The sequence below is a fragment of the Colias eurytheme genome, chromosome 10, assembly GCF_061535395.1.
Source record: "Colias eurytheme isolate Ceu_HAF_F1 chromosome 10, ilColEury1 Martin Lab GWU primary, whole genome shotgun sequence".
Taxonomy (NCBI): domain Eukaryota; kingdom Metazoa; phylum Arthropoda; class Insecta; order Lepidoptera; family Pieridae; genus Colias; species Colias eurytheme.
In genome coordinates, this window is record NC_142989.1 from 7,570,295 (window position 1) to 7,584,413 (window position 14,119).

The following is a 14,119-nucleotide window of genomic DNA, read 5'->3' on the forward strand; positions in this document are numbered from 1 at the left end:
CAATCTAGACATCTATTACTAACTAGTAATCTCTATGTAAAGCAATATTCAGGTACTTATAACAAACGATTATATTCATAAGTTACGTAAATTTCGCTATCTACGTCTAAAAACCTCGACCTATATTGTATTTACAATTGCTTCGTCTTTAAGGATATGCGTTACGTGCTTAGGCTTTGTGAATTGTGATCTGAGTATTAATTATTTTAAATACAATGTATTATTGCCGACACGCCATTTTCCTAAACAGATTTATAATTATATTTTTTGTGCAAATAGGAAAATCTTAACCGTTGTTTTTCCTAAGAGCCTATATTCATTAACAAAATGATATGAAATAATATTTTATTAATTATACACTGATGCACTAATTCCTGAGATTGCGAGGTTATAAAATAATGAATCCAAAGATAAATTAATTATGTCGGTAATAAAGATAATAATATTATATTTATACTTTTTTACTTTTTATTCAAACAACTTCTTAACAGTAGAGAAGTATGTAGATTGTAGGTATAGAGTACCTGCATAGTGTAATAGGTAGAGTTATCTTACGTAATGTGTTCAATGTTCATGTAAACTATCTGTTCATTTTTTACTATAATTAATTTAAGAAATCGAATTTCAAGCCCATAATTTTTTGTTACTCGTATTCAGAAAAGGGATGGAAATTCGAAGAGGTAGAGTTACATTATAATTGATAAAAGCGCCATCTGGTCGGAATATACGGAACTATTAAAAAATGAGTGTGTAATGTTATTGAGTGTAGTCACAGAGGGCGCTCGAGTCAATAGCTGTCATGTTTGACAGATATTCATCCGACGCACACAAAATGCCACAGTTCCGAACAGTTCGGTAATGGCTGCCAGCGAGGTGGTCTATCCATTTGTCATCAGTGTGTCGCTTTATAATTGAATGTTTACATTATTCACATGCACATTTTACATTACATAAATACTGTGATAAGTGTTGTTGTGTTTTTATTTGTTTAAAAAGAACTGTTAATAACAAAAAACGTGTTATTTTTCACCTCTGTTTGGGGTACGGTATCACAGTATTGAAATGGGAATGCATCGTCCGGTGTAGTGTTGTGGTGTGCTAATTAAGTATCCTAGCTAAATGCTGGGCTTCAGGAGCACTATGTGCAATCGGCAGCACACGCAGGCATGCTTGAACACCTCCCTGTCGATACGGCAGGAAATCCAAAGGTTTGAGAGCGTTCATCCGTCGATTTACGCTCTCTACGACCTTGTTGAACTTGTGCCGGACCCGCTACTCGCTCAACAGATCCGCGACCACGTTGTTGCTATAGAAGGTTTGTTACCAAACCCCAATCTCAAAGTTTCTATCTTTGTTTACTCTTAAAAGCTTTCGTTTCTCGGGAAACGGCCGCTGCCGGCTCCGTGTTGTTGCGGTTATGATAAGAAACTAGATAACGATTGAAACGATTCAATAAAATATTAACGATTACTTCTATTGCATTCTCATACATTTTCTTATTTTATGCACAATGTTTTACTTTGACAGATTAATATACGAGTAGAGAGTTTTTCAATATTGGATTGATTATGTTTGTCGTCGAACATTTTTTCTCTACCTAGAGCCGGTATTTGTTGGGTCGGCACTTCGTGGAAATGGAGAATGGTCCAATTTTTTTGACCGATTATATTTGATTTATTTATTATAAATAAATTTCATTCAATAAATAGTCACATGCTTGGTGTAATAATTGCCTGTAACACCCTATGGATGTTTATGTTTTTACCTATCAGTAGGGCTAAGGTTTTTGGTGTTGGTGAGGTACATACCTCATTAAATGTTTCAGAGTAGGTTATTTTAATAAATAAAATATGGCTTCGTTTTAAAAAATTAAACGTATACACACAGAAACTATAAGTAAATACGAAAGCTTAAATGGTGTATTCTATGGTTACACCACAGTCTACAGTTTATATTAATAGTGAATAGTGAAAAAAATATCGCAATGGTAAGTTTTCGCCTAGTTTATTGTCTGCCTTTTCAATGGCAAATGGAGCAGTAACTGGTAACTGGGCAGTGTAATAAAACAGTAATAACCGAGCAAAGTACCGAGTAGGTGCCGTATTGTATTGTGTAATCTCTCTTTGTCCGTACCACAGATAATTATTATTAAGCGTCTGTTGTTTATTTCCTCTGCTGGTAATGCAGTTGTTTGATTGTAGTTATTGAATAAGGCTTGCTGTTAAGGCTATGATTGGTAAACGATGTTTGCTTCTGGATTAACATAATGCATTCACATACCTATTATCTATGTATTATGATTGCGTACCTTCAGTACTTTCTCACAAATAGTTCCTCGTTTCGGCATGCAAATTATGCGGTAAATTTTTGAATTTGCAATAGTTCAATCCATTTGTATAACTTCAAATCCTGTAAAAAACGTTAATTAATTATCCGAAAATTAATTACGAGGTATCAGATAGAGGTATGTACTTCATTAATCAATCAATCAATTTCAAAACTCAATTAGGTAACTACATAAATTGAAAACTTTTTAGACTGGTCATTATTGAGATTAGTTATCGGGTCACAAGTTCGTGCAAAAAGCCCTACAAAAAGTTGTATTTTATAAATATTTTTATGTACTTTGTTGTGCATATTATAATATCCTCGCATTGCATAATGCATGCTGCCGCGTCGCATGCTCTTAAAAATGTGGTGCTGTTGCCAAATCAATGTTATTATAAAGTTTTTGTCAATAATTCCGATCTAACATCAATTAATATTAATGGTAAAAAATACTTTATTGGGATTTGCGTGAAAGAATAACGAACACGCATTCTCGCCATCTTTTTCATCTATACTTATAATAAATCTGTAGAGAGGCCAATTCTGTACATGAAATATATTTAAAAAAAAAACTATGAAGGGGTGATAAGGGATCGCTACTGATGCCAAAAATGCAATCAGTAAAATTTTTGTCTGTCTGTCTGTCTGTCTGTCTGTCTGTCTGTCTGTATATTCGTTATAGAAACAAAAACTACCCGACGGATTTTAACTAAATTTGGCACAATTATTCTTCATACTCCTGGGCAGGTTATAGTAAAAGAATCATGTAAATCGGTGTAGAAACACCAAAGTTATACATGAAATACGTTATAAGTCATCGCGCGTGAATACAGAATCATGCCATAAGGATTATTTTTGTGTATCAGTTGCCGGGTTCGACGCGCTGCGCGGCGGGAGCTATAAAAATTAAATAATTTGGAAAATCCAAAAGTGCACGCCTCATAATTTTTTTTTAATAAATATTTATTAATTATTATTTTTGTTTATTTAATAACAATTAAACCACATCGAATCAGACCCTGAAAAATGAAAGGGTTCTATTCCTGAGCATACTCAAGCGTAAGAGAAAAAAAAAGACTCGATTAGTAAAGTATTTCGGTCGCTATCGTGTTAACAAGAAAAAGGATCCGCACATACAGACACACGGACGTCCAAGACAGAACTTTTTTAAACTGTTTTTTAACTAGTTTAAATAACAAAAATGACATCAAAAATATCATGAACATTAAAAATAGTGTTTTTTCTTAATATGTGTGTGTATGTATTATCTTACAAGTGCAATGTATGATACATAAAGACATTTTAAGTTTGAAAAATCAGATGTTTTGCGCGAAGTGACAGTAGTACCCACCTCAACGCTTCGCTTATGAGGCGTGCAAAAGGCGGCGGGTCTGCACCCGTTTCGCGTTGTCACGGCATCACGTGTGAATGGCTGAACCGATTTCGATTATTCTTCTCTATTATATTCCTTGAAGTACGAGGATGGTTCTTATGTAGAGAAAACGTATGTGCCACGGGCGAAGCCGGGGCGGACCGCTAGTTCATAATATAGGTAGGATAGGGGAGACCGGGGAGTGTTGGCTCAAGTTTGTTACGTTGTTTTTAGGTAAATAAATAACGCACTGAATAAAAAAAATGTTTTTGGTTGGTAAAGAGAGCTCAGAAAACCTTTCAGGGATTTCGCTATTGAACTACTGCTAGTTAATCACTCAAAGTTGAAGTTGGAACGAAATATTCTCTACAATGTAGTTCAGCTTCACATTGATTGAAAATTTATTTTAATTTCTACCTTAACGTTAACCTATTCAGTTGAGTTAAGTACATAAAGCAAGAATTGCATGCCAATATACCTAACAATTTTTTTAATGCATTATTTAGGCGATTTCCATTAAATATTATCAAGTCAAGAGTGCACAGGTAAATTCTAGTGAAGCACGCTCCATCTTAGACCACATCTTGGATTCTAAAATTTGTTATATATACATATATATGAAAAGAACCTTGAAAACGGCGTAGATCTTTAGAAATCACGTTGTCACGATCCTTTTTTTATCTCTGCCAATTTGTCTTGTTAACTTTGGTATTTTTTATACATTCTTGGTCCAAATACGAACTAATTCCTTTACTAACAGTCTTATTCCTAACAACATATCACTGCTATCTACCCCTATCTTCTATGTCAGCTATCCAAAGTCTCCCCTACATTAGTTAAATTCTAATCACTCAGTGAATGTAGAATTATTGTTTTAGTTATCAGCTAATGGATTTCATTCCATTCGCTTTGAAAGCCTTTATAATGATGGTTCTATTTATGACCACGTCCATTATTGGAAATTAAAATCTGATACTCAAATAATAATCGATACGAAATGCAGGTTTTGTTATCGTTATCTTCCACAACAAGAGAAATGAAAAATGTCCAACAAACATTACTAGAATTATTAGTAGGCACTTCACTATTATACTTAACTACATCAATAGGTAGGATAAGAATTAGGTATAATTTACATGAGGACTTTATTTAAGTAGCACTAAAAGTAAGACATGACATACAGAAATAACAAATACCTATATAGTTAATAGCATATGAAATAGATATTCATACATTTCCAGATATGTGTTATTCTCAAAAAATATGAAAATCAGGTTTGCTTCCATTGAAGAGCAGAATTAATATTAAAATTATCTTGTGTAAGCTCAATCTCAAACTTGGTCATGTATAAGCTTTCCAAATTCTACTCACATAGTTCTCCAAAATAGAACAACCAACAAAACAAGAGAACAAATAACAATTATATTATCGTAATGTATTGTTTAAATTTTAGATAAAGATTAAAGACAGTAAACCTGTAAAAATCGAATAATATTATATAATCTCTGCAAGGCAACTAGGAAGTATCATTGTGTTACCAAAACAAACAGCAGAATTACAAACCGGTTATAACACAAATAGCTGAGGCTTCAAACACGTGTGTATCAAGATCAAATCCAAACCCGGCCACGGTCGATGCCTTATCGAACATGTAAACAAGCGTGTAGTTCATGAGTGGATACATTTGTATTGGGAATCGTGAACATTTCGCAATACTGTCGATTGGAACTTGTTGAAGCTGCGATGCACTTTAAACTTCGATGCAATTCAATTTTGCTTTGGATGATTGCTATAATATTATTCCGATGAAATTTTTCTAAGGTGTGTGAATTTGTCTATAATCCATTAAAATATTAAGATGTTGATCCAATTTGTACGATAACAAAAATTGGTTACGACTCGATTCATTGATTGAACGAAATTAAGGATATATTTAAACAACTACAAAGGGTCAATAAGTCTGTAACATGAGCCATAAATTTTCCTAAACGATGAAAATACATACTAAAATGTGTAGCTATAACACATTTTCATGTAAACTGCTGTCGGTTTCATGTATGGCTCAATAAAATAAATCACAATATTTGCTTTTCCATTCAGTACGACCGCAGGAACAAATAATGGAACAAACTGCAACATATTTGTCCTTTATGGATCCTTCGTTCTATTTTGCCGTCAAAGGGCGTCGGCGTGTATTGAATTTACTTCGACGACATGTATCATGCATTGTATGTTACTTATCTGAAATCCCTTTTGTAAAGCAAATATTATGTGGGTTGAGCGAGGTAGGCTCATATCTATAAGCTGGATAAGATTCGTCATGATCTATTTCAAATATGTTAAGGTACCTTCCCTTTAAGGTAATCGCACATAATATATTGAATGTTAAAACCAATGTGTAATTATTTAAAAATATGATATTCCAACTGGATTAGATAAAGTAAAAAGAGTTAGTTTTGTGAAAATAAAAACACAACTCTTCTTGAAGAGAATCTTTTCCTGTTACGCAATACATAAGAGTATATATATACCACATTATATCCTGCGTGATGAGTTTATTTTGTGTTTGTGTTGGTTTATTACGTAGGTGGAATATTCATTGGCCACCGCATTCTTGGGCTCAAGTTAAATAATTTACTGCGCATTATACACAAGTACATTCTGATTTTAGACCTTATGTACTGATTATAAAGCCTATATCTCGCACTACATAAAATCATAACATGATCGTGTTGGTACAACCCACAGGGACCTATTGCAAAAACGCCTACTTTCTATCATTTTTGGAATACTAACTACCTACCTACCTATTAGAAGTAAATATAAATTATTTATAGGCTTGCTTAATCATATTGCATTTCATGGATGAAAATGACTCCGCATACTATTGAAATGCTTACTAAAATTTTATATCCTCTGAGTACCTATGCATATTTTATACACAGTGTACTTTATACTATAATGAATCCATTAAGAAGTAAAACATGTAGCAATGAAAATAATGGACAGAAGAATATCTTAAGTCCGATCAAATTTTTAATTTAGAATCATGAGATGAACATTCAAGTGACGGCATGAAAAGAAATCAATTCGTCACGTGAGCCGTAAAAGCTCCCTTGCGGTAAAAATAACGTTTGCGAGAACATTCTACAATGGCGAGCTTCTAAGGAACTCTTCAGTTTCCTCTTAAAAAATAGAGCGCCGCAAAATAATTTCGGAAGTGCAATCAAATTTACGGCTGTCTACAATTAACTATACAACTCGATAAATTTTATTGTTTCAATAATGATTGTTATAAGCATGTCATGTATTTTTTTTAATATTATGATCACATAATATCATATTGCATGTTAATTATTGTTTTCTTTAACTAAGCACCTTTTTATTTAAATTTAGACTCACGACGATTTAATAAATTATTTTATGAATCCCACTATACGTCCTCATATAACTTTATATAATACGTTAATTAATGTAACTAATAGCTATATCTATATCAACGTATATATCTCAGGTTCAAGGTTTGATTAAAAAAAAGGTATCGGAAATAATTTATTAGTGATTCCTCACAATTGAACATTGACGTTTTGTGATAATTTCTTAATTCTTAACAATACCTTATATAAATATCACCAAGGCGTTGATGGATTTACACCTGATAAACAATAACCGTTATCCATGAACGGTACTTTGAAGATTTCACACATGCCGCCCATGTAGGTGATTATTTCACTCGTTTAACACATATACTTAGGTACATCACATTATTTAGATGCAAGATGAAAATGTATTAACGTTCGACATCCTACTTCCGTATGATTATTGACATGGTTATTTATTCATTGCAATAACTTATGAGTCAAAACCATTTTTTTTTAATTGGAAGCTTTTGTTTTTGCAGTCCTCTTAAGTCCTAAAAGCACATGGTATTGGAATATTTCTTTTGATAAGACAAAAAACATTTCATTATTTGAAGAATACAATGTTACATAATAAACTGATCTGGTTCCAGAAAATAAGGTCAACATTATATTATTAGATCGGAATTTCTACAACAAATATAAATATTACGTTTAAAATATCTTGCCAATCCACAAAAATAAGAAACTAGTTCGTAGAATTTCTTATAAGTAGGCATATAGGCCATTTCAATGAAATTCTTCAAATGGAAAACCATTCAACCGACAATCGATAAAACTTGGTATTATATTCGCCGATAAACGGTAAAATCACCCATATTTAACCGATTCTATTATATAGAGTCACGGAATCCTTTGTTCCATAAATAAGAATTGCTTATCTTCTTGTGTTTACACGCAATATTATGTTATATGTATGTACGTATATATATTTTGAGTTTTGTGTAGGTACGTGAGTAATTTATTTTAAATAACATACCTCGGTATCCCCCTAAAAGGTTTATGCATAATATCACTTATTTCAAAAAAATTAAGGAAAATTGGAGAACTCAAGTAAGATTCACTTGCAGATTAGGTACATATTATACCTATTATGTATTAATTTAGAAAATGAAATATGATTTGAGAGTATTTTTTAAACAGGTTCTTCATTTGATTAAACTTGGCTACATATTGTGAATTGATTAATATGTTAAATACCATTGTATTTATAAAAAATTGAGACACACCTAAATCCTTAAAGATTTACACAAAAAAGGGAGTACTATAATAAACCACCATAAGTTCAACGTTCTAGCAGCATTGTCGTCTAATCTCCAAGGTTATAAATCGGTCGCACGTACGATAAGCGTTTATAAAACAACTAGCGACCCGCCCCGGCTTCGCACGGGTGCAATGCTGATACTAAATACACTACGGAAAAACTGTGAACGTTAATAAACGTTATAAAAACATAGCGGCCCGGCCGGCCGGTACCGCCGCGCCGCAAACGCTACGTCCCGCAATTTTTAAATCTGTAATATCTTCGAAAATATTCACTTAAATCATACGGTGTAAAGTACCATATAGATGTATATTAAATGAACAATGTACTCAAGGTATTTAATTGGTTAAGGATTAATGCTGTATTGGTGAAAATCGCTTCGAAAATTAGCTATTATTTGTCGTAAAAAGTAAATGACAAAAAAATGTTATTGTGGGTTATCCATAAGAGATAGACATATACCATCGCGGACTTTTCTGTAGACCTTTTCAATGTGTATAATACTTAGGACATTATTTTGATAAAACTCGTAGGGTTCAGCCTGCGTTTGCAATATAAGCGGAAACAATGTAATTTTTTACGACATCACATTAGAAATCTCAAAAATAACAGTACTTCTCCACTATTTAATGGATGTTATTATACATATAAACCTTCCTCTTGAATCACTCTATCTATTAAAAAAAACCGCATCAAAATCCGTTGCGTAGTTTCAAAGATTTAAGCGTACAAAGGGACATAGGGACATAGGGACAGGGAAAGCGACTTTGTTTTATACTATGTAGTGATTATGCAGTCAGTAATCGGTCAATAGAACACATTTCTCAACATTATAAAGGGCTAGATTTAAAAGTATTCTTATTTCATTGGTTTATTTATTGGAAAATGGCTCTTATTTTTACGTAGGTAACAGTTTATAAAGCTTTTTAAATGTCTTCTCTCTTTATCAAAGAAATTCTATGAATTTTTTGAGAAACTGCCATAACATTGAATATTGAACATACCTAGAATTATATCTGTAAAATATACTCTTAGAAAAGTTCCTCTCCTTATTATTTTGAAGAATTAATCTATTGAGTCGGAGAAATAGCACTGGAATCGGAGCTTATCTTTGGCTACAACCAGTGCTGACGTCATGCGACATTGTCTTAATATTAAATTGGCGGGACATCAATTAGAAGACACACAATGTCAAGCAACCTACATTCCCATGTGTTGACTGTGTAAAAATAGTCTAGTATTCCGGTCAACTAGTGAATAAGAAGTAGGCAGTTAGGCTTAGGCACTTACAAGTATTTACTCGGCAATCTACACTAGTCGTTCTATCTACAAGGATTCATGTAATAGTCTCTTTTGTTACTTTTTTACATAAAATAAACTAACTATATAGACCGGGAGATACTGACACAAAATTTCGAGTCATTTGTAACAAGGATGGCGGTTCTACAGGGGTCTTAGTACGCAATGACAAAAAGAAAAATGATGGTGTGAACGCTGGTACCGGTGGCTTAGTCGCGTGGGCGTTTGTCGAACTCGTCGGAAAAATAGCGAAAGTCAAACGATTTGTAACACAAAAATTTTGGAATTTACCGATAGCCCATAAAAAAGTAGTAGGCGGTAGTGTCATGCCATACTTTTCCGGTGTGACTTACAGCCCGCCATACCGACGCGAATGTGTTGATTTAAATAAAACAATCATTCAACCATTTGTACCAGGCTAACTTTTGCACAGGTAACTATCGTCGTGCAGCCATTTACGAAAATCGCCATGCCATACTTTTCGGACGATTCCAAATGGTCGCCATACCGCCGAAAATCTGCAAAAAATTTTTATTTCGCCAAACTTTTTGTACCAGTATTGCATTTGGATTTTTGGAGAGTATTTGATAAAATGTGACCATTATTATATTTACCATACTTCTAGTAGGGGGAAAAAGTGCTGTCATACTTGAAAACTTAATTTATTATTAATTTATATAAGTGAAGATTTCCAACACTTAGATCTTTGAAATTTTGTATTTATATTTGTTGATCCTCAAACTTACAGGAAAAATAAGTGCCATACTGTTACAAATCGTTTGACTTTCGCTATTTTCCGACGAGTTCGACTAACGCCCACGCGACTAAGCCGCCGGTACCAGCGTTCACGCCATCGTTTTTCTTTTTGTCATTGCGTACTAAGACCCCTGTAGAACCGCCATCCTATTACAAATGACTCGAAATTTTGTGTCAGTATCTCCCGGTCTAATAGTAACTACATAACTATCAAACGGACTGATTCGTTTTGACAGAATAGATAGAATTTGAGGGTTGATGGATAAAGAGTTATAAATTTAAAAACATATTCAATAAATTCTCTAAAATATTGTTTTTAAGTTTACATTTGGGCATGGCCATTCTCAGAATATTGTAAACCTAATTAAGAAGAATTAGTAAAGGAATGAATAAACTCTCTGCATAAAATTAAATTCAAACTTGATAAAATAAAATATACTTTACATTACTGCTTTAACAAAGAACATCAGAAATGTTTTAATTTGTATTTTAATTCCAAAGTAATGAGAGGTAAATTAGTTACCTGTTCGGAGCACTTGCCTGGAGCATGACATGAACGTATAGCTCTAGGGTTGACACTCGCTAATAATATTACAGTAAATTAAAATTTTGCTGTAAGTATGTTAATTTATGCATATTAAATTAATGGTGATATTTTGGAGAAATAATAATTTGTATTAAACGAAATCAGTACTTTAATCTACTACTACTGCAGAACTACTACTGCAGTACTATTGCAGAATCACTGTAGGTATTCTCTGTATAGACAAAAAAATGTTGCGAAAAAAACTAATGTAAACGTCTAAGCAGTATTGTTAATTTAATAGAACATAAATACAATACATATAATGTACTGTATCTCCTGACTCCTCTTCACTTAAAGCGAATGTGTCATTATTTCACGCAGACTACCAACAAGTCAGCTCTTCAGCGATTTGAAGCAGTATATTGTCTAACGAGTGATTTTGAACATAGCGCTCAAGAGTTGTATCGCTGGATGGGTTAGTTTACTTGGCTCCGAGCCAAGATAGCACGTTTCGCCAATTTTGATGGGTGTCGGCTGTTCCAGTCATCAAGCATCATTTACATCTATTTTAAGCTCAAAGTTCAATAGCACTTCAAGTTTTGTTTTTACACATTCCTTTATTATACGAACACTAATGAGGAACGTAACTCGTCTTGGATTATGGCAATGAAACTATAAAAGAAAAAAACATTTTATTAGAAACTAGCTTTCCACCCGCAGCTTCGCCCGCGCAGTCAAAGAAAAACCCGCATAGTTCCCGTTCCTGTGGGATTTCCGGGATAAAACCTATTCCCGGGATAAAAAGTAGCCTATGTCCTTTCTCGGATATCAAAATATCTCTATACCAAATTTCATGCAAATTGGTTCAGTAATTAAGGCGTGATTGAGTAACAGACAGACAGACAGAGTTACTTTCGCAAATTTATAATATTAGTATGGATTAGGTGTATGAACATCAGTGGATCTCAGCATGGAGACTAGCTATTTTATTTTATTTTATTATTGAATTACTTAGTGTGCGTCCACACTGAATGCGCGGTGGCGGCGGCCTAGGCGGGCGCGACGAGCGGGCGCTCGCGGTGGCCACACCGACGCGCGAGCTCAAGTAGCGGTTCGACGTTTTTCGGGTGTTGCAAACTTTGGACGATTTGCTATTTTTACTAGACAGTCCGATTTTGAGATGAGATCATTATAGAAGTTGTACACGAAATAAATAAAACAGAGGAATAACGGGTGAATCTTATATGAAGAATTGAGATTATACCCTAAAAAATTACTGTGGTGTATATAAGTGTTTTAGATTGAATCGCACTTATAAATAAAGAAGTTTCACTTCAACAATTAAGTATTTACCGCTATTTTACGAAAAACAATAAAGGATATAATATAAGAAGTCGAGCGACAAGACCGAACTGGTTTGATACCCCCGCCGTCCGCGCATTGGGTCGCTTGCTGACTAGGCCCGTAGTGTGGCCAGAACGCGCGGATAGGAGAGTTTGAAAACTACGCGCGCTGGCTCGCTCATTACCGTCGCACTAGGCTTCCGCCTTAGTCATTTCAATGTGGACGCAAAGGCGCGTTTCATACGTTTGATATTTCGCGCCCGCCGTCGCAACCGCGCTAGGCTCGCAGTGTGGACCTGCACTTAGCATAGCTATTAAATGTAGATATTGTCACTATCCTAAATGCCATGACTCCTGAACCCTTTTCACGTTGTTCTATGACCAAAGTGCAAAGTGAACATACTTTATGCATTCTACAAACAATATTCCTCCCTTTACTGTTATTGTACTGTCGTCCTTTATGTAAAGGTGAACGTGACATTTTGGCTTTATAAATGTTCGCTAAACAACAAATCTGATTATAAATGGTATATCTACGTTATATCTAAACATTTAACAATATTTTATTACAGTCTATCAGTCAGTACATCTTAATTTATATATCAATACTAATACCCTACGAAAAATAAAACAGTAGTACCTATTATTTCTTTCATAATGTTTCCTGAATAAACGACGCACCGTAGTTGGAATAAACACCACCGTAGTAGTACTAGGCACCTTCCTACCTATTCAACCGCCAGTCATCAAATGAATTCTTTATGTAATGTGTAGGTAACGAATAAATTATTCATCTTTGAATTAGAGTTTTGTTGAGTAGAAAAACTTTATACGATTTTACGTGTGTACATTTTTGATGCTCGAGATCTTAAGAGGATTAATCAGGTTTACGGATGCCTGTTAAACTCAAAGATCTGTAGTAGGTACATACCATTATGTAAGTAAATATAGATAAATAATAGCTAAAGCTTTACCGAAACATTGGCAGTGTAAAGTTGTGCTTGGCTTTGTTAGATGGATTACTTAGTGAAGCGAAAATATTTGCAGAACAGATACCTTGAGGCTTGAAGTTGTGATCGATCAGTTTTGTGATGGATGACTCCTCTGCTAGGTTTCAAATTTTAATGCATTTTTTAAGACTTTTAGTTTGGTGTTAAAGCTCTCATGATAGAGCCATGGTCGCTTTTAAATAAACACAGGCGTAAAACAAACAAAATACACAAAATTCGAGTATCAATGAGTTTTGTTTACTCAATCAGTAATAACAAAAACTTACACAGTATTAAATGGTAATAAATACCCACTTATATACGCATCTATTGATAAATTGTGATGTGCCGCATGTATATCAAGTGCTTGTTAACTACACATTGTAAGTTTGTGAGTAAAAAGGTAACAATTCTAATTTATACCTACGTAAAAATAGTACTTACCTAAATTATTCGCATTTATGTTAACGAATCTCTCCACCCCAATAGCGGGAATTAAAAAAATCACGCGCCAAGCGTTCAGCCGGACAGCAAAATAACCACATGAAAATTGAAGCCCTGTCTGTCATTCACTCGCATGTCCGACAAATTTCGTGCCTGTGGAAAAATCAAGTTAATACATTTCGAATTTGAAGCTGAATTTTCAATTAAATCGCTTCACTAGTATTTGTTATTTGATTGTTTTGTTGTATCTAGTTGGTAGATAAATTTATATAATATAATATGTATAAGTATTCATTATTAAGCGGTTTATCATGATTATTCAATGTTTATGGAATAAAAGTATTAAGTTCAAGCAACTTTAAATTGAAGCTCAATAAAT

At 33.7% G+C, this 14,119-nt stretch overlaps 1 protein-coding gene across 1 annotated transcript in view; it reads left to right on the plus strand.

The window, feature by feature from the left end:
* The first annotated feature begins 859 nt into the window (after nt 1–859).
* CenG1A (Centaurin gamma 1A) overlaps nt 860–14,119 on the plus strand; it is a 124,052-nt gene continuing 110,792 nt past the window's right edge. Inside the window, exon 1 of the mRNA XM_090106716.1 lies at nt 860–1,315. Within this exon, the coding sequence (XP_089962842.1) occupies nt 1,120–1,315 (196 nt within the window). The 5' untranslated portion in view covers nt 860–1,119. The remainder of the gene's footprint in view (nt 1,316–14,119) is intronic.